This window comes from Bactrocera latifrons, unplaced genomic scaffold (genome assembly GCF_001853355.1).
Source record: "Bactrocera latifrons isolate USDA-ARS-PBARC rearing strain unplaced genomic scaffold, ASM185335v1 scaffold_84, whole genome shotgun sequence".
NCBI lineage: Eukaryota > Metazoa > Arthropoda > Insecta > Diptera > Tephritidae > Bactrocera > Bactrocera latifrons.
The window spans coordinates 640,692-663,548 of NW_017537534.1; the positions used below are offsets into that span (position 1 = coordinate 640,692).

The following is a 22,857-nucleotide window of genomic DNA, read 5'->3' on the forward strand; positions in this document are numbered from 1 at the left end:
CCTTCGATGCCGTCTTTATCTCGTCAAGAGAAGCGTAACGTCGTCCTTTCATGGGCCTCTTCAGTTTAGGGAACAAGAAAAAGTCACAGGGGGCCAGATCTGRRBAATACGGTRGCTGCGGCATCATTAGTGTGTTGTTTTTGGCCAAAAAGTTGCGCACAGCAACGATGTGTAAGCAGGGGCGTTATCGCGGTGCAAAAGCCAATTTTTGTCTCATCTTCTCGGCCTTCTGAGAACATTTTGTACCACCGATAAACGTTGCTTCGGTCCAAGGTAGCTTCTCATTATGCCACAGTCAACATTCGGAATGCATCCGCGAACTTAATTTCGTTTTTCACACAAAATTTGATACAGGTTCTTTGATCCATTTTTTTTGAATAGGTAAAAATCGAAGACGATCCAAAACACGTGCAAGCAAAGCAGCTGTCAACAATTAAATGAACATTCAAAATGGCCGAATTTGTCGGCATAAGTGAGAGATATGAGTGCCAACATAACGCCACAAAAAATTTGAAATTCGAAATTCGCGATACTTTTTGATCACACCTCGCGCATAGCGGCCTACGTTTTCCTATATTCAAAAAATAGGTCCGACATCACACTATAAGAAACTGCCCCTAACAATTATATTGCCAACTAATGTGTTGTTTTGCAACCTGAATACGATTCCTCTGTTTTAGCACCTTTCCGGGCAATGTGTCAAAAATATTTAGCGCACCGACAATCTTCCAATATTTTGATCGACTTCCGCAGTAAGTTTTCGTGGTTGGCCTATATTTCAATCCGTTTTCGGAAATTTTAAGGCAATAACACACATTTTGGAGACATATTCAATATGTTTCCAATTTCTCTTTGTGTGTGACCCTTTTCTTGCAATTTTTTTAATACAATCTTCCTTCCTCAATGTTTTGCCGTTTTTCTACATAAATACATAATTGATATAAATATTCGTTCCACAGATATAATTTACTTAATATAACTACTTTTTACGCCTTCTAACCTCAATATTTTTCGTTTATGAAACCATTCGCTATTAATTAATATTCGCTGTAAAACTCGACAATGCTGTCTTTTCCTTTCCTTTTTCCAACTGAGAGCTTTTTTAAAACTTTTCTGTCCTATGGTACATAAGTGTTTTATCCTGTCTATACTTTTTGCATAATATTTGCAACATATGCCAACCTTATAACGAATATATAAATCATCCCACAATTACAGTACTATCGAAAAGTTATCTAAATTGGTGAGTGGCTCGCTAGAAAAAGATTTTACTCAAAAGAGGAGGTCAATTTGGAACAAGTGGGTATTTTGAAGGTCTCGAAGTTTTGCAACATCCAGCTACGTAAGCGTTTTGCACTCAATAGGACAAGGTCTTCAGATACCGTGCAGTATAGCAATGAGCTCTCTTTCTCTACTACGTCTAATTATTTTGCCATTTTTTATCTTCGTTATGACCTTAATCTTATTATGATTTGTCTTCCTAACTAATTCATTTACTCATTTCATATTTTTGTAATTTCTGTTCATACTCGTCGTTTTCTTCCAATTTAATGCCAATTTATCACGGGCACAGTGTCCTTTGGGCGATGACGGTTCTCATATTTCACACGAAGTATTAATTAAAAATTAATGTTGTAATTTTTCTACTGCGAAAATCATACTCCTTGCAGCTCAACATTTGTCCAAAATGATTTTACGATTTTCTTGAAGGCGATACGCTGAAGTGTCAAATATGGCAGCCATATACAGCTACACATATTTCCCCAGTGGTCACAGCAGCAACAAAAAATGAAGAAATAACGGAATGGCAAAAAGTGAAGGAAGTCAGCAAAATCGCCGCTATCGTAATAGTTGACAAGAAATCTTCTATTAATAAGTCTTCAGTTTGTGGCACTAACTCTTCAAAAATTACCTTGACACAGGCATGCTCCACTCAGCAGTTGGCTGATTTACTTTTGAATAGTCTGCCATTTGGGTGAAAACTTTCGCAAGTTACCAATTTGTATATGCTCATTGTGGTTAAATCGGCGAGCGAATGTCCTTTGTCGTCGTTCAGCGCCAAATCGCTTGTTTCGGTGGATTTGTGCTTGAATTTGTGTCGTCCACTTGCCCATACACTCACATGTACACATATGCTTTTCATTTGGAAAAACCTCCTTTTATTTTTGTTTCATTTCTCTACTTTCTGGGCTATGTCTCGTGTGTCCAATAAAAAATTCAAAATGGTCACATAAGGACTTGTCAAAGATCACGTACTCAATAAATATTGCTTATTCGTTGGTTGGCTGCGTTCTTTCCATTTTCCTATTTGTGAATGTCCCAGTGCCTTTTTAGGACTTGGCTAACGGCGCCTTATATTTTAATCTATGAATTTTCGCTTTTATTGCTGCCTCACATGAGTGGCTACTCGTGGCATTTGAGTGGAGATGTGGAATATTTTGTGATGGATTGAAAAATGCATGAGCCTATCGTAATTTCATTTTTATTTTCCACTTTAGTGACATCCGTAATACAAGTGACGTGGCGATTTTACATAATTTTGAATTTATGAATGCAACGGAAATCAACAGCTTTCGTCCTTATTATTGTTGTAAGGATTACCAAAGATTGTTGACGTTAGCTGCTGTCAAGTAATAGAAGATTTTATGAACTTGTGTTTAGAATACAGAATTCAGAAGTTGACATGGGAGAAGTGCTGGAACACCTCTTATGCAGGAACATAGTTTGAGTTTAAAAGTTCAAACATATACGTGTTTCTCAAAACAAATTTTTTTTGAAATGGTGAGATTGCAGCTCCAAACCCACCTCCACTGCTCTCGTCGGGCCTTACCTAGGATGCCTCTTCGATGTTTAGGAGCTTCGCTCTTCAAGTGACCAGATTTAGTATTAAAGTTGGATAAAAAAATCCCTGTTAAACGTGGACGTCCTTTGTGACGAAAAATTAAGCTCATATTAAATTGGCAATACAATGCATGGGGTGATAGCTAGTCGGTATATCCTAACCTTTGCCTTACCATGTAAGAAATTAATGTTGCTATGTTTACTAAAATTAAATCGTAAAGTTTTGTAAAGGATGGAGTCATGTGTAGAAGTTCACGCACGTGAGGAAAGTTTTCTGATCGCCATTCACCTGGGAGTGGCTAGAAACGATTCTTTTACATATGGCTCACGCAGCTTACAATTTCCGGTCTTTGACCAAGTATTCTCTGGGTACGCCAAGAACATCCGTTAGAAGCCGAGCTAAAATGAGAAGGCGAAACATCCCTTGCATAGGGTTGTGCGCTGGGTTTGGGACTGGCTACGTAAAATATGCACCCAATGAAAAAGAACAACAAACAATTGATGCGAGACCGCCCTTTTGATGACGGCCAAGGCAAACGAATTAAGGACTACGATTTGAGGGCATACACCTGGAACGTCCGGACCCTTCATTGGGAAGGTGCCGCTGCTCAGCTGGTTGATGAGTGAAGGCTGACATCACCGCCGTCCAAGATATGCGATGGATGGGACAAGGACAGAGACGAGTAGGTCCTTCTGGCATTTACTACAGTGGCCATATAAAGGAGCGCAAGTTTGGTGTGGGATTCGTGGTGGGAGAGAGACTCCCTCGCTGAGTACTATCATTCACTCCGGTGGATGAACGTCCAGCCACAATTCGCATCAAAGCGAGATTCTTCAACATATCGCTGATTTGCGCCCACGCAACCACGGAAGAGAAGGACGATGTGACCAAAGATGCCTTTTATGAGTGCTTGGAGCGCACTTATAAGAGCTGCCCCCGCCACGATGTCAAAATCGTTCTTGGCGACTTTAGAAAAGAAACTGGACTGGAAAAAGAAGGTATCTTTGGCACTACGGTCGGTAAATTCAGCCTCCACGAGGAAACATCCCTAAATGGGTTGAGGCTGATCGATTTCACCGGGGCCCGAAATATGGTTATCTGTAGTACTAGATTACTACCTGTCGAAGGTTCGACGTCGAGAAGCTGCAATCACAATAGACAGTCGAACGATTTTCTACTCGGCTTGCACTCCTGCTCTCTGAGAACACTCGGTATAAGGGAACTGTGGGACGGCATTTCAAACTTCTTACGTACAGCTGCAACCGAAACCATTGGTTTTCGGAAAGTGCAAAAGAACAGCTGGTATGACGAGGAGTGCCGTGTTCAGCGGAGAGAAAACAGGCTGCCTACCTCGCAACGGTACGATCGAGCACAACACGTGCGGGATGGGATAGATACCGAGAGTTGAAGAAGGAAGCGAGACATATTTTCAGACAGAAAAAGAAAGATGCCGAAATGCGTGAGTACGAAGAGATTGATAAGCTGGCCGACAGGGGTAATGCTCAAAATTCTACGAAAAAATGCGGCGGCTTACAGAAAGTGTCAAGACCGGAGCATACTCCTGTAGAACCCCCAAAGGTGATCCAGTCACCGATGCCCAGAGCATACTTAAACCCGATTTCCCCAATCGATGACAATAGAGCAGACGTTCCATTGCCCGACCATGATGAAGTTCGAATAGCAATTACACGCCTGAAGAACAACAAAGCGGCGGGGGCCGATATTGATATCATCGACCTCAACACCCGCGCAGTCAGTAATGCTTTCTCCAGACTGGGCAAGGAGGCGAAGCAAATGGGTTTGGCAGTGAACGATGGCAAGGCGAAATATCTCCTGTCATCAAACAAACAGTCGTCGCACTCGCGACTTGGCACTCACGTCACTGTTGACAATCATAACTTTGAAGTCGTAGATAATTTCGTCTATCTTGGAACTACCAGCAATGTCAGCCTGAAAATCCAACGCACGATGAATCTTGCCAGATGCTACTTCGGATTGAGTAGGCAATTGAGAAACAAAGTCATCTCTCTCGAACAAAAACCAAACTCTATAAATCACTCATAATTCCCGTCCTGCTATATGGAGCATAGGTATGGGCGATGACAACAACTGATGAGTCGACGTTGCGAGTTTTCGAGAGAAAGGTTCTGCGAAAGATTTATGATCCTTTGCGCGTTGGCCACGGCGAATATCGCATTCGATGGAACGATGAGCTATACGAGATATATGACGACATTGACATAGTTCAGCGAATTGAAAGACAGCGGCTACGCTGGCTAGGTCCGAATGGACGAAAATGGAATTTCCAATTGGCGCCACTTAGCGAAAACTCGGCTATAATCGCGTAAGTGGTGTCTACGCCAATTAGGAAGAAGAAGCTGAATTCTAGCAAATATTAAATCTAAATATATGGTTGTGAAAGTTTATAGAGTTGATTAAAAATTATTATTAGTCAGATTTCATTTCCAAACTAATCTGACTAGAGTTGACTTTTACGAATTTAATTATTTTGAAGAATTTGGATCCGAGTGGAAACCAAATTTATCCTAAAACTGACTGAACGCACCACTACCGAACAATTTTTGGGTCATGAAACTGATATGAATCGGAAATATAGTGGATTGTTCGCAAGCGAACCGGTATATCCTTCAATGTGCGTAGCCATTCACGTTTAATGTCTTCAATTGACTCAAAACGGTTAACCTGGAGCGCTCGTTTGTGTTTGCTGAATAGCCAGCAGCCGCACGGGACTAAATTAAACGAATACGGTGGTTGCGGCACGATATTGGTTGAAAATTTGGCCAAAAAACGACGGTGCCTCATCGTGGTGTAAAAAAGGAGTTTGCAGTTCCGATTTCTTATATATCAGAGTATTATAGTTTTTTTTACCTAACGGTTGTATGTATCACCTAAAAGTAAGCTAGAGAGATATAGGGTTATATATTACATATCATGATCAGGACGACGAGAAAAGTTGAAATTGACTGTCTGTCCCATCGTACAAGCTGTAACTTTAGTAAAAATTGAGATATCTTGATGAAACTTGGTACGAGCTTGTGGCAAAAAAAAAAAAAAAAAAAAAAAAAAAAAAAAAAAAAAAAAAAAAAAAAAAAAAAAAAAAAAAAAAAAAAAAAAAAAAAAAAAAAAAAAAATCGAGATCGTAGATGGGCGCCCGTTGCTAAACCCTCAAATTGCCTATAACTGAAAACGTATAAAGTGTCATAACTAAACACTAAATTAAGATATAAAATAGCAATTTGGCACAGAGCATAGCTGTTAGTAGAAATTCTTGAAAAAGAATTCGGTAATCGAAGAAAACTATCAACATAACCTTGATTTTTTACCTGATTTCACGTGATTTTTTCGTCTTCGACTCACCTTTGCCACTATATTCAAATGATCGTCGGTTTCCTGTGTTGTAAGCTCAGATCCAAGACTCATCGCCAGTAATGATACGTTTCGTGAGATCCTGGTAGTCGGAAAGGATTATTTCACTGGCGTAATGGACGCCGTTTTTCAAAAAAATTGAGTGATTTTGGAACCAATTATTCTTTTCTTAGGCCCAACAGATCTTTAAAAATATTTTTCACACATCCTTCCGTTAAGATCTCTGGCTGTTAATGGTCGATTCTCAAACACTATTTCCTTTATTTGTTGTTGATGATCAGTTGACGTTAATTACCGTCCTGGACGTGATTCGTCGTCAACGCGTTCTCGTCCCTTTTTGAATAATTTGTATCAATCAAAAACATTTGTTCGTGACAAACAATTAATACCGAAGGTCTTTTTTTTATCATTCTGAGCGATTCGGCGACAGGAATTTGATTCCGCACACAAAATTTAATACAACTTCCGTGTTGAATAATTTCACGTATCGTAAAAATCGCCGCATGCGCTTTATGTATGTATTTCGGAAAGTCAAGCGTATGCTAAACAATAATTATTTTTTTTTTTTTTGGTAAAGATGTCACTGACAGTCATACCAATCTAGAAAAATATAAAAATCCAATCCGACAAATAGTTTTCGCGCGAAATTTAAATTGAAAAGTTTTACTATTTTTTTTCCTTCAGTAGTAAAAGTGTTGTTTTTTTAACTATCTCGTTTAGATCATAACCTAAGTGACACTCAGTAAAAAAAATAATAAAATACGCTTCTCACTTGATTCCTCTGCATGTAGATATTCCACTTCGCAAATACTTTTTCCAATTAGTATTTGAAGTAATTGTTCCCCTACAATGCATTGACCTCATAATGTACTCTTCCTCAAGTTGGCAATGGAGAAAAGTTGCTGATTTTGTTATTGTAACTTGTTGGCCTATCGTTCACTTCTTCACAAACCTCTTAATGTCGGTAATCTCCAGGTGTGTATGAATGCGTGTTTTGCATTTTGCTCTATCAATCCTGATTGATTGCTCTCTTTTAGCAAAAGTATACATAAATTTTTGTTGCTCTACGGACAGCTTCTGCTGCGTGACTGCGCGCCGTCTTGTATAAACAAGTTGAGTCAGCCGAGCGGCAGCGGGAGCAGCAGCGAGCTGTGTTGTCTTCATGAATCTTACAATGATTTGCGGCCTCAGCTGACCATTTGGTTGGGCTGCCATTCAGTGGAAATGGAACACAACTAAACGCACTGAAACCGAACTAACAATTGAGCGCCGCAGTGACCTGTGTAAGGTGTGTTCGGTGGTCGACTGGCTGCTTGCCGGGGTGGTTAGCCGACGAGTTGATGCAGGTCAGCAGACTGCTAGAGGCGCACCACTATGTATCGGGTTGTACTCGTATGTGGTATGTGTGTGTGGTGTGGCCGGCAGGTACACGGCCGCTCCGATTGCTGGGCGGCTGGCAATTCCGAGCAATTAAATCACTTTGATGGTAATTTGGATTAATATGGCGTTGTCCAATCGAGCCATTCGAACAATTAGTTTGCAAATGCATGCGTGCGAGGGCCAGTCCATTCATGTGCGTGTGCGTGTGTGTGTGTGAGTGCGTTCTGTTCGATTAGGTGAATCTAAAATAGATTTATTAGTCCGTTGCATTGTATACGAGCTGTTATGTTGCAATTGCATGGAGTGCGCCTTGCTGCCACATTTTTGAACTTGGCCGCTGTTGTTGTTGCTATTGGTTGCCATATTCATGTATGTATGTTCTGGTGGCGAGCAATCGCTTTCGGGGGCAAAAGTCATACCAAAGTCACGCTGATTCAAACAAATGGCATGCCCATTGAATCGATTTGTTTTTGCTGCTGTTGTTGTTGTTTTGCACTTTTAACATCGCAGGAATTTTGTTTGCAGGTGAGTTGCTCACCTGGGGGTATTGGGCATTGGCTTTGGCCCACAAGGTCTATCAAGTGACTGCAGGCGGTGCGGTTGGGTAAGGTGAAGGGTATCGTGTGTAATCGGCTCGTTGGCGTTATTTATTTGGCTTATCGGCGCTGGCGTTAGAGGTGCTAAGCGCGTCTGCTGTAACAATGTCGTTGTTTTTGTCATTGCATAGCGTTGACCATTCAGTGGTAAACAATTTGGTTGTTATTACAATATTATAATTTCCGTGCGACGACCATATTAATTTGTTAGATAAATATTTGTATTCAGTTTAGATTAATGAGCTGATCGGCACTCCATTCAGAAGCAATTAAACTTCATTCAGCCCATTCAGCAGCATTTAAACGCCAAGTGAGCTGCTCTTCGTCGAATCGTTCTACTAGTTCATTATTTTATAGTGTGGTGAGGTTGAGGGGAAAATCCGCTGGCTTTAATAGGTATAACTAACACTCTTTATATTTATCAGTTCAAATAAGAATCTCTGGAACTACATTCAAGTATAACCACAACATCAATCAGCTAGTAAATGCCGGTCATCTCTGCTTGAAGCCCTTATAACCGCTGTCTGGGGCTTGGAAGATATGTTTGTATACTTGAATATATAAATGATTAGGATGACGAGAAGAATCCAAATTCGCATGCCTGTCTGTGAGTTCATCCGTCCGTCTGCCTCTGCAAGCTGTAACTTAAGTAAAAATTGAAATATTGTAATGAAACTGGGTCCCCATGGGTCTACTCCACATATAACGGTACTGTCAAAAGCTACTAAAATAATAATCTTGGGACCAGCCTGATCTATTTCAACAAAATATGTCACACATTCTTCTAACATTCCTATGTAAATTAGCGAAATCGGACTGCAACCACGTCTACTTCCCATATAACACAATTTAAGTTCCATCAGTTTCTTTCTGCTCTTAACATTTAAAAGGAAGTTATATATCAAGCTTTGAGATTTCTGTCGAAGAGATTTTATTCCATTCCTACTGCAGTACATACTTAATCATAGCTTTCGAGGTATATATGCGTTGGACGATTTTTCCTTCCAATAAATCACACAGGTGTTCCATGGGACTCAACTCAGGCGATTGCGGTGGTGTTCGAAGCTGCTTGGGAACGTTGTAGAGTCACCAAAGCTTAACTTTGTGTGCGGTATGGTCCGGGTCGTTACCTTGTTGGAAATAGTAGTCGCTTCCTAGATCCGCTTTACTTCAATTTTTTTTTAATACTGAGGTAAGCATATTTGTGACTAGTGGACTCTATTAATTTCTGATTGGAATTTTAATAATAAAATAATACGCTTTTTTTTAAATCAAGCCCGCTCTATTTCATTTACCGGAAATTTATACTGTATTTACATGCTTAGAATACAACAGATATACGAATTTTGAAAAAAAAAGGAGTTTGAAAATATTTCCCCCCACAAAAGGGCAAACTAAAGCGGAATATTAAATAATGAAAATTATATGCGCGCGAAATGATAAATACCAGCATTAAAACAAATTATACCTCGTCACTAGTGAGCTGCCATAAAAGTGAAATATGAAAAAAAAGCTTAGCAAAAATGTGGAATGAAATGGAGAAATGTAAATAGAATTAAAATGAAGGTTCTCAATACATACTTTCGCGCTTCCTTCATACTTACCGCTCGACTCGAGTGCATGCTCGTATGTTTGATTTTTTTCTTCTTACGTTACCGTAATGGTCAAGGCGAGATTTTGCGGCGCTTTTACGCGAGTCTTCAGCCACAAGCACAAAGGGCTGACATGCCAACTTAAAAAAATGTGAAAATGGTCAAAAAATCTATGAAAAAAAATCTCCAAAAAAAGTGAAACTTTTATAAATTACAAATCTCTCGACCTCATATTGCAAAGTGAAGACACCTTTGCATGTGCCGGAGCAGTAAAAAATGAAAATAACATTTGAAAAAGTACAAAAATAGTGAAGTTATGATTGGAGCCACAGAATCTAAATGCGGAGTGGTAAAAGTGAACAGCGGCTGCATATTAATATAATTTTTATACTTCTCCGACATATGTTTCCGACTCGCATACCACGCTCCGCTTAAATGGCTCATATGCATAAGTGCGCCGATGAGAGGCAACAGGCAGCAATAATAACGGTAAAGCAAAATATAATTTGACCATACTTCTCTGCGTCCTTCGCCAGCAAGACATTTCCAGCTCTAGACTCGCGCGCTATATTTATGGTGTCATCATCATTCAGTCCTCATATGCATTTCCTTCGCTCTTACAGCCGTTTAGTTGACTTGGCAGGCAGTCGTCGTTTCTCTTCACTTTGCGGTGCTGGGAAAACTTCAAAAAATGCATTAAGTAAATTTCAGTTTATTTCATTCATTCCTCAACATCCGTGTGGCAGACCTTAATGGGCCCATTTCGAATATTTCAAGTTTTGAATTTACTAAGGCGGCTTGTTGCTAGACGTACGATATTCCTGCTCTCTCAGCTACATATTCTGATTGTGAAGTATATTTGTGAATCCTCTGCACATCGTGCTCTACAAATGACAGGCTCGTCAACGCTTCAAATGTCATTGAAGTCAGTGTGAGAAATGAAAATGAATGTCTCATAGAATGTGAATTGGCGAATAAAACATGTTGTGGAGTTGCATAATTGCATTGCGATACTCAGCGAGTAGGGTAGGGCAGCCGCTAGTCAGCGCCGGTATTGTGTTTAAGGTGGTTTCGCCACTGGCTTTCACTTCTCTTATTTTGGCCCCACTTTTGGCCTCGCTATTTATACTTTTCATTGTTATTTAATTTTTTTCTTCAGTGTCTTTTGTCTTCCATTGTATTTCATAAAAAATTTATGTCATTTCTCTTTCTGCAAAGTTACCTGTGCTTTGTGGGAATTCATTAATCCTTTGGCATTCTTTTTGTTTTCTTTGATTTAATTCATAACTATTCTTGGCTTTCGACATAAGCATTTGCATTCTTAGTTACCCTGCAGGAAATGCGACGTTGCGGAGCTCAATTCGCAAGTAAGCTGAGAGCTGAAGATAATGTAATATTTAACAGGCCAAAGGAGAGTCCGAATTTGTTTAAAGTATTTTTATGCTCAGATTTGCAAAAAAAAAAAAAAAAAAAAAAAAAATATAACAGATGTACTTTTCCTTTATATATTTCTGTCTTCTTATTTGTTCCAAGTTGTTTAGAATCAGATTTTAAATTCAAATTTAAATTTCTATTGCTATATAGAAGACTGGATTGCTGAAACACTCTAAACTTTTCCTATAGACCTCACTAGCAAAAAAAATTTCATGTTGTGCAGCACATTTGTACAATTATTCTCCCGAGGTTGACCTCTTCCGTGGCCTTTTGTACCTTTAAATTCCGTAGAAGCGTTTTTCCTTGGCTAATTATTGTTTTGGTATAGTTTCTACATGGGGCAACAACGGATACAAAATATGGCACTAATTATTGCTGGTGCCGAAATGGAAAAAGGAAACAGAAGACAACTTATGTAGCCGGCAATTCACAAAGAAAGTAGATTTGAAGAAGAATAAATGCACAGCGAAAATCAGTCAGAAAATTTTTTAGGTAACAAATGACGATATCAGATTTCGCTAACAGGCATTGGAAAAAAAAAAATAACAGTAAAAAACGTTAACTTCGGTTGCACCTAATATACCCCTCACAGGTGCATTTTTTGTTTGTATGGAAGCTATACGCTATAGTAATCCGATCTGAACAATTTTGTCGGAGATCATATTATCAGCTTAACCAGAAATCCATGTGAATTCCATCCCAGAAGAGGCAAAGACTGAGTCAAGCTTGTTTTTGACACTGTTCTGAAGTAAAGCGTATTTCAGTGAGAGCTTTATACGTCGATTTTGTTCATATTAAAGTAAATTTATGGTCAAATCATGACATATTCTGTAAATGAGGCGCGAGGCCAGAAGCTTTCTAACGAATGTATTGGAGCAATGGAAAGGAATCAAGTTACGCCATCTCTTGACCAGCCCCACGAATATAGTTATGTATATTCCCAATATATTTATTAGAAGGTGCTGGAAATCTTTAGTTTTATCTGGTGAGTCCCAAGAGTACAAAAATATTTTATAACAATTCAAATAAAGGTTTACTTTGAGCAGCCATTGAGATATTAGTGTTTGGTAAAACTTCATATTATTTAAACAAATTTATTAAAACTAAAAACGTAGTTGCATACTTTACCAAACCTTCACAGCATGACTCTCCATTTATCTTTCAAAAAAGTTCCGAAGAGTATGAGCCAATTCCATTGTAGCTTTCTCCATATGCCTTCTGTCCTCAGAGTGTCCCCACTCGAAATAACTGTTTGTTCCGAGTAAATTGTGTTCTTTGCAATTTTTTGGCAATAAATATAACCAAATCCACATTTGTCTTTGGTGTGTCTTTTAAAAGGCAAATAACCGTCGACGCTTTTACGCCTTGCAAAGTGTTTTGCCATTTTTCTTCTCAGACTTACGAGTTTACCAAAATACAATTTTGTTGTTTGAGTGTGTACGTAGTTATTTATAATATATACTTATATTATATGTATATATATAGTATGCAGTTCAAATGTGTGTTTGCTTTACTTAATTTTGGATGTGATATATGTTTCAGTCGTAAACAATAGGGAAAGCCATGTAAGTAATTTTAGATAAATGGCATATACCAATACATACTCACACATACATATCTGTATATGTGAGCACTACTATTCTACTTTGAATGTGAGTGCCGTCATAGCATTGTTGTATTTTGGTAGCTTTTCCCCTGAACTGCAACTGTTTTTTACGAGATCCACACCTCTGAAGACATAACTCTCCACACTTGCTAACCGTCAAAAACACGAAGCTGCGACTCCAGTCTTTAGCCGCTTGATTCTCACTTTTTCCCTGATCCAAGGTTTCACTCAATTAAATGCTACTTTCGATATTGATTTTGAGAAGTGATTTTTCCTTCATTTCTTTATCTTTTAGAACTTCGGGTACTAATTATAAGCCAGCCAATTTTGCTTTGAGTAAAACAGCTATGTCTTCATGGAAGGTGATGTTATCGTATGTTATAAAATTTGCCATCGGGTACCCAATTATCACGCGTTATCTATCCTTCGTGGAGTGTTCGTGGAGGAATACACTGTCGGCAACTATTCAAAACTATTCAATCTACTTCAGTTTTCGGCTTTCTGATCACTCTAGCGTCTTCCATGTGGAAGTGGCTGCCCTAGAGGTAGCATTAGATCTACTGCTCCGGAGCACGACTTCCTTCAGGTGATTAACTGATTCCGATAGTAGGGGAGGGATAGTAACCCTGATCTCGCTGACTGTGCGCTCAAGAATAGTGAGGGTATGTCACCTTATCTATCGCATCGGGTAACCACTTATTAGACTCATTTAGATGTCTGACTAAAACTGCAGGAAACTGCTAGACTGTTGCATTTGCTAGGCCCTTTATTTCAATCTCACTAACTGCAAAATGGGAACGGGTCGGAGCTTCGTTGGCTTTATGCTTTTCACCACTGGATGGTTTGACCTCAGATCAACTCAGCCAGCGATCAACTCAAGCAAGTGTTCAACTACTGTCGTAGGAGGTCTAGCTAGCTTTTCGCCCTCAGTAGAAGGATTCTTGCGGTAAAATGAAGTTATCAGTTACTTGGAGAAATAATATACTGAATCATCTCAACACTTCCTTTACGAATATCCTCCATTTGCCAGGCTAAAACACTTCCGATCTGATACTTTTAGACATCTAAGCGAAATAGCTGAAATAGAAATAAAGCGTCTAAGCATATTCGTTACCGATGCAAGGCCCTTTGTCAACAGCTTAGTGCTTCATCTGTCCTTAGAGGACTGCATATAGCAGCTTAAGTGTGATACCCCCGTCATCTCGAGGGAACAGTCATCTAACTTGACTGAACCTAACCGTATATTAATTCGATTCATGTTTGATTTTGCTGAAATAGTCACTGATCCCGATGCATTATGTAGTTTCGGGTTAAGTTTTGGAAAACATATATAAATTGATGACTTAGTCGTTTTCTCTATATGTATTCGATTGCATTGTATTCAAAATACAATAAATTAAGTAGTCTAAATGAAAATATATTCAAGAACATGAATGAATTACCACAAAGTCTGAAAAATTTTGAAAAATTTAAGTTCTTTCGTTTTATGTAAGGCACACAACTATAAAATGGGCGTGACAAGTGCAAAGACGAGCACAATTTTGCGCTCGAGCCAAGCAAATCCTCTTACGTGCCAAGAAAACTCATCAGAAGTCTCAGATGTACTCTGAGACATAGTGTAGACATAATAATACAAACGACTTACAAGAATTGCTACAAACGATACAAACATACAAATTTACTTACAAGCTTTTAAAAACCTGTAATACTGCAATACAAACAAATCACACATAAATCAAGGCTAACATCTGTCAAATTGCAATCTCAACTGAAGAGCAAGCAAAAACCAGAAGTTATTAAATATTGTAGAAACAGAAAACTTGATTTCTTTCCCAAATGGAATATAAAAATTTACACTTTTACATACAGGCACTGACGTGATAATGTACATACAAAGCATAGCAGTAAATTTGCTAGCAAACGTCAACTATTTTATTATCATTTTGTGATAATTAGCAGCCTCTGTGGCCACCGGAAAGATAATAGCAAAAACATCAACAAATTCATAACGTCACACATTATCAGTCCGGTATCTTGTCGAGTGTTTACAAAAACCAGAAACGAAATGTAAACTGCAAAAAGCGTGCCACTTGTGAAAAAGGTCTAGGGAAACACAATCTTTTGGTATGAACATGCTAATGGCTAGCCAAGAAGCAAGAACTCTGCTACTGCCTACTAGGTATGTCTGTAAGACATTTAAATAGAAGCTTATCACTTGTTTGATTAGTTGGTAGATGTGAACTTAGTTGCCTCTGTGATAAATGTGGCTATATTCACATATGTACTTGTATGTATTTAAGTAGCCGTGTGAAGGGTGCGTCACAACAAGAGACTTGCATATGAGATAAAAAGTAACATTTTTTTTCGTTCTTCGTTCGGGGGCAATTGAAAAATCTCCGAACCACATTTTCGGTATTTTTAGGGTAATCATTGTTATCGAATTACAATCATAATATTTTATTTATTTTTTGATTGAGAGAAGTCCGACAACGCTCTGTCCGAAAGTGGTCGCGCTTATTCTAAGGCTTAAGCTTCAGTTAGCGATCGATGTTCCGCCCTTCCATAGTGACAATTACTGAATCTCTGATTCTTACATAGATTGACCTATCGATGAATGCGGGCATAGAACCTTCGAGCGTAACTGCGGCCGTCATTTTACTCTGCTGGTATAAATACCTTCTTTAATATAAGCAATAGCATTGCTTATTGGTCCCATCGCTATAACTTATAGTTATAGAAATAGTTACAATTCAAAATAAATCGAATGATCTTCCGTTAAAGTGCAAATGATCATTGAGATAGTATATGTAAGTTGTGTTATAATTTTTTCCTTTTATATTTTAAGATATTCAAATTTTTTTTGAATTATTACTTTTTCAACTTTTTAATTTAAATCTTTATATTATATGAATTGGTATTATTTACTATACAATGTGCTAATCTCTTTAAATTTAGATATTTCTTTAGGTCTGCTTTCCAACTAAGCTCCGTTATTTATTTATTTTTCTATTAGTTGCACGATTTGACTGTGGTGTAAAGTATTGTTGCATAGTTTCGGGCGCTGTAGACAGTTTAACGGCACTGTTTAATTGTCAACTAGCAGCTCGGCGCGCGAAGTAGTACAAAGTAATTTCACACTCGCTGCCTTTTGCGCGAATTTTATGTTTTAAAACTTTAAATAAAAAGATTTACTTTATGGTGTTTCCGGTTTGTTGCATTGCCGAGAGTCATTTCGGCCACGCCCAACACCGCTTGCTCTTGTTAATACAACTGTGGTCGCAGTACATCAAGATTTAAACAAGTGCAGCCAAGTCCACGCGGTCCGCCGGTGGACGTGGCTGTGAGCCCGAGCCCACGGTATTCGTACAAGTAATTCGCATTCAAATTTATTAGCTCATTTTTACAAATTGTGTGTGGCATTTAAAGTGATGTTGCGAGTGGCAAACTGCGCGTCGTTAAAAAAATGTTTGCTGCGTGTCCGAAAGTTATGACGGGCGAACTCAGGAGCTGGGCTTGGGCTAAAGGCACTTGCTGCTTAACTCACAACTCATAGTTCATTTGGGGTTTTTGCTCGCCTCGCATTCGTATTAGCAAGCAGCGTTTGTGTTGTGAATGTTCGCTCATGTTCGTGTCCACAGGGATGACTTTAAACCGAAGTTATGCGATTTCGACTATTTTGCCATGTAGCTTCTTTACGTTGTTCTGTGGTTTTCACCATTCCCGTTAATTTCTTGTTTTTTTCTGTGCTGCACATTTATCACAATTAACACGGTCAAATTACCACTTGTTCCACAAAAAACAGAAATAATGCGTGAATGGGCAAAAGAGGGTGAGTCAGTGAGATGAAGTTACACACACATTTAACAAGTTAATGGCTAAGGTGTAAAACCGTCGAATAAATGTGTGGAAGCAGGTTTTAGCATTGTGGCACGCGGGTGGTATCTCTGCCCCGCTGACTTTGTACTCTCACATTTCGTTGCCTGGAGCCGTGCACCTTCAGTGGCGTTTAATAAAAAACCAAACCTCTGCAACACAGTCGTCGTCTCTACTGGCGTTGCTCCTCCTGGCAGACAGTTGCAATATTAAGTTGTGAAATAATAAAATACTTCGTTATCCATTGACAGTCTGCGACGTTGACGCGTGTATTCGCACATTGTTTACTTTTTGCTTGAGCTGTTGCTGAGGTGAGTCGTTTTTTGCACTGAAGTTCACGCGAAGTACTGCGCTTCGTGGACACGCCCTGTAGGAAATACGCGGCGACGTTTCGTCTAAACTTGTAATCTGCGTAAACTTCTGTTAATAAATATGCAAGCTCTTCGACACGAAGCTCGTTAATAAATAAGAAAGGGCTCAGGGTTTAGGCGAATATTAAACATTTTCTTCTTTTATAGCGTTGATACCGCTTACGCGGTTACAGTCGAGTTTACAACTGCGTGCCAGTCGTTCTTCCATTTTCTGTTTGGCGACAATTGGAGAACCAAGGTCCTTCTCCACCTGGTCTTTCCAACGGGATGTAGGATTTTCTCTTTTTTTGCTTACTCCGGCGGGTACTGAACCATTGCCAATGCGGAAAGGCCCATAAATTTTTCGCAGAACCTTTTCCTAGAAAACTTGTAACGTCGACTCATAACGTTGTAATCGTTCATACCTCTGCATCTTACTCCCGGACGGGAACGATAAGCGACTTGTAGAGTTTGGTCTTTGTTCGTCGAGAGAGGACTTTACTTCTCAATTGCCTACTCTGTTCGAAGTATCACCAGGTAAAGAGTCGTCTTGTCTGAAACCTTACTTAGTATCGAACGGCTCGGAGGGTCCTTCCCGATACTAACGTAGCTTTTGGTATTGCTCAATGTCAGTTTACACAGTCGTATTGGTTTTGGGGGAACCCAAATTCAGAAATAGCGACAAAAAGGCAGCTTTTTCATCGGTTCAGGGTTTCAAAGCATATTTTCGGTTGACAGTAAAGTAATATTATGGGTTATGATTATAATTGAGTTATCAAAATTAATTTGAGACTTTTCAGCTATTAACTAATTTCTCACTGGGGCTTTTAATTCGTTTTGCGATAAAAACGTTCAAGTCTGTTCAAAGTTCCGAAAAAATTGAAGGAAAACAAAGAAACCACAATTGCTGATGAAATATTTAGCACCAGTTAAAAAGTTAAAAGTTCTCTCATTCAAAGCGAAATTGTTTGGCAACAGCAACAATGAGTCGGAGACTGTTTTGTCATGATGTCTCATTGTTTCGCGAACACGAGCGTCGAGTGTCAGCAAGCCAAAGCAAAAAATGGGTAGCGGAGTGGCACTTCATTAAGCATTTAAAACGCTTACCTGCTGTCAGAGATGTCAAAGCGGCAATTGGTGTATGCGTTACGCATAACGGTACATTTGTTTATATAAAAATCGCTACTTCTATTTGTTTTACGACGGTATAAATGACAAGTCCGTGTCCTTTCAATTTAACCAAACGCAAATCGGAGGTGTGTTAACACCACCAACCGCATGCCCTCAATCGCTTACCCCCCACCCGTTGGTGAGCGTATCGGTCCTTTGGAGGAAATGACAAATTAGTCGTGTAATAAAATTAAAAGCCAACCGGCAACTATTATTGCCGTTGTGAAAAGTTGTTGGCGATTTGTTTATTGTGTTGCTGTTAATGTAATTGTTGTTGCTGTTGGCAGGCAGTTTTTTATGGGAAAACTTCATAAATAAACGAAGTTATTTACAAGCATCAACACACTGCCAACCACACAAATGTGGGGGCAAATGGTTGCGGTGGAAGGCGCGAGGGCACGCACTCTCATTTGTTGTGGTTGTTTGTCTGCCGTGTTGGGTAATAAAAATCACGTATACGCCCTGGCTGCTTGGCGGTGATTATCGACGCTTCTTTGGTGGTTGCTTGTTTATTGAAATCGCTTGTGGCGCACGTCTGAGCGTTACACTAACAACTATGTACATTAATTTGTCATCAAAGAGACATAACTACATACATGCATACATATAAACATATAGTCTTGCATAAGTGTGTACTGGCTGCGTTTATGCAAGCAAATAAATTATATTTTTTAGTTTAAGTGCAGTTTTTGAAATTTATACTTTTTCCCATACATTCCCCCGCACCCGCTCGTCCCTGCGTCTTTTCGCTTCTTCGACCAAAGCGCGCTGCGTGTGGACAGAACGCAATGAATGCCAACCATAAAAATTGATTTGATATATTAGTTTGACTAACGAGCCATCAGCGTAACAATAACAACAATGACAACAAGGAAAAGCACATAAAATCGCATTCGAAGACTCGATTCGCGCTGCCGTGGCGGCTTCGATAAGTAGTTGCCACTAAATTACACTTGGCCACAAGTTAGTGGCAACTTGCAAGTCTTGGCTGCCTACCTACTACCTACGAGCCTTAATTTCGATATAAATGATTATTATTTTTGTTGTTTGACATTTTAATAAACTTTGCTGTGTTGTTGTACTATTTGTAGTTGAGTTGTAAAGTGGAAAGCATGGCGGAAGGGGCTGCACTAAGTGCAAGGCGTAATTATTCATTGCTTGGTATTTGGTTCTTTGTGCTGCTAAAGTTGTCAACTCGCAGCAGAGCTCGTAAAATTGTAAATGATTATGGTTTTGGTGTGACGCTGAAGGCTATTTAGGGCTGATGGTAGCATTTTATTGCGCTAGAATTAATGTGAAACCCATTTTTAGATACAAATTGTCTTTTTTGTTATTTCAAGGCAATAAATATCCGAAGAAGTTATAGTCACATATGCATAATAATTGTCAATAACGAAATCTAATTGAAAACTACTCTTATACTTACTTAGTAATGGCAGCGACTTATGCAACTTGTAATTATTAACCTAGTGACTTAGCATTAAGGACTCCAATTTCTTGTCTCATTTGTTTTTACAATCAAAAAATGTACCAAGATTGGTGACACACAAGAATTTTCGTAATGAAAGCAGTTTTTGAGATGTGTTTTGAATCACATTTAATACGTTTTAGTTAAAATTAAATTTTGCACTGTGCTTTTACAAAAAACTGAATAAATATATATACATACAAAAGTAGTTGCTGTATATGTTCACGTTATAATATTCTTGGCATCGGCTTCACCCTGTTTGGGATTGAAAACATTAGGACTAGTAAAAAGAAATTCATTATTTTTCGAATGGATGGCTGTAGTAATCTGCATCTCGCGTTGTATAAGGAAAAGCACTAAGCGTTAGAATGACAGGACAGATACTTGCCGGTGTATTGTTTGAGTACGTCTCAAAGATCTTCATATGTCTACTAAAGAGAACGTACGGCATATTTTATAGTTTTAGTTGGATTAAGGCGAAAACATAAGCAAAGTGTCTGAAAATATGAATAGTGTTTGCATTAAACCTTATGAATCGAATTTCTACCTGCAAAATTGATCCATTTCTGAAACGGATTGCGACTGGTGGCCAATTACGACGGCCAGCCGGCGTAGACGGTGGCCAAGCTGGGTCAAGGGCCTGTTTACTGTGTGCTTGTGAGATTGGGAAAGAACCATTTACCATGAGCTTGCTTATGCCCAAACACTTAATTCGGGCCTGTACTGTGAACAATTCTACCGTTTGAAGTAAGTGTTTGAATGTATCAGCTTGGCTAATAGCACAGGAATTTTGTTCCATCAGTACATCAAGCCAAACACATCGACAGTGAGTCGCAGAGGGTAGTAGGGTCGTTTTTATGCATCCACCACACGTCTAAAAAATCCGTATAATTTTATGTGCTAAATAATCATTACGATTAAAATCATGGATTAAATCGGATATGAATAAATCGGATGACAACCTCGCTCAGTCCCCATATAACGGTATTTTTAAAAACTACTAAAAGCGCGATAAATCGATAACTAAATAATCCACAGATATTAAATTTTATCAACGAGATGATATGAGAGAGTTTTATGGGAGGTGTTGGGAGAACTGGACCATGGGCGTGACACCGCCAAATTTTTGATGAAACAGCATATATCGGGAACCGATCAAACGATGTCTTATATCACATTATGAAAACAGATGAAATCGTAAAACAACCACGCCTATTTCCCATATAGCATAATTTTAAATTCCACTTGGTTCTAATTAGGATAATTATTCTCTTATAATGATATGTCTGTATGTCAAAAATGGATTGAATCGGACCAATACTTCCCTATATACTTAATATAAAGATTTTCGAACATCCTGATGACTTTGTACCGTATGTATCGGCCAATATGTGAGTTATCTCAATGTAAATAAGGGATTGTGTTTTATTCATAACAGTGTATCTTTGTGCCTAAAATAGATAAATTGGAGTGAAAACGTGTTCGAGCCCCTATATAACTAATATCAGGATTTTCGAGCATCCGGCTGACTTTACCCTATATGATTGATTTTACACCTTGATTACAATAGCTCCACAGTGATAATACGTTTCATGAAATCTGGTAGTTGGAAAGCATTGTTTCGCAGTTAGCGTTTCACGTTAACGTAACGTTAGTTTTCGAATACATTGAGTGATTTTGGAACTAATCGGGTTTTCATTTTTCTTAGACCTTTGATCTTTTAAAATGGTTTCCGCTGATCCTTCTGATATTCCAACGATGCTGGTAAGATCTTTTGATTCTTAAACACCAATTTCTTTTCACCTTCTTTTAATAATTTGCATCAATTGAAAAGCACTTGCTCGCGACAAACTATTATCACCGAAGGCCTTCTTCAACATTCTGAAGTGGGTTTTTGACCTAAATTTAAATTAATAGATTTACTACATATTTTTTGTCCACAGTAGTATAGTAGCTGTTTAATATTTCGGCACGATTGAAGATGTTGCATTGTTAATTAAATTAATTTATGCGAAGAAATATTCAAAAGATAAATCAATAATATATGCACATATTTTTCGGGCGTTATGACAATAATAAAAATAAGTCAAGTGGCAGTCTAGTCGCTGCTAGTTTCCTTAACTTAACACAAGAATTTAAAAAGTTTATGTTACTTGTTTACTAATTACACTCTTAATCGCAAAACTCACATCTTTGTCCAGATATATTATTTTCTTGGACAAAATATACCTCTGCACACCTCTTAGTATTCGTATTGGAAAGTGAGCGAGTGGACTCCGTTCAAGTCCCGGCCAAAAAATGATAAATGAAACGGCCATATGGCATATTAATGTTTACGTGTATGTGTGTAGCTGTGTGTTCCAACGCAAAGTGAAAGTTAATATTCCAAGCAATAAATCAAATTTAATATACTCACGTATGCATAATATTTACACCTGACTTATGACTTACGGCGGGCCTTTTGGGAGATCAGTGTCAAGTTAGTGAAGCACTTTGCTCTTTCTTCTTGGCAGCGATATGTAGTGAAATCATTGTGCAAATCTCACGAAGAAAGAACCATAACGATGCTTCGCCGTCATTTATTTAGCATCTGTTTTGCATTTCAAGCACCCTCGGAACCCACTCCGAAATAATGCTGAGCGATAGTTAAATTGAAATAATCTGCGTCCAGCGCCATTAATGTGCGCATTTTCCAAGCGAGTGCCTCACGTTCGGCCGGCGTTCGTTGCTTCGTTGTGCCCCTAAGTGTGGCTTAATGCAAGCATTTCGTATGGAATAAATTGATTTTTTATTGCAAATTCGGGTGAATGCTTGTTGTTTGTATTGTTGTTTTTCTTTATAGTTCTTGTTTACTGTTTGATTTTGTCTATGGCCCTACGGCCCTCTGTCATTTGACAACGTTGCATTTTGAGCGCAAATAACTCATTCCATTTCGTTCACTTTAATTTCCTTTACAGATGGCGAACCTATCAAACTTCCAGACAATTTGGAGAGCTTGCCAAGAGCTGACAGTTTCCCGTCACAGCGACATCGTTGGAATACAAATGAGGTCAGTTTTATCTACATTGATTTGAATGTACATAAATTTTGCATAAAAAATGCAAAAAAAAAAAAAATTACAATATGTGTGGAAGGGTAGGGTAGCGACTGCAAGTAGCG

The 22,857-nt window shown here is 38.6% G+C and overlaps 1 protein-coding gene across 6 annotated transcripts in view; it reads left to right on the plus strand.

Moving 5' to 3' along the window:
- Positions 1-22,857, plus strand: part of LOC108977109 — a 115,694-nt gene that overhangs the window by 56,076 nt on the left and 36,761 nt on the right. For all 6 annotated transcript variants that reach the window (XM_018946624.1, XM_018946628.1, XM_018946626.1 and 3 more), the window contains exon 6: positions 22,656-22,747. In XM_018946624.1, the coding sequence (XP_018802169.1) occupies positions 22,656-22,747 (92 nt within the window). The remainder of the gene's footprint in view (positions 1-22,655; positions 22,748-22,857) is intronic.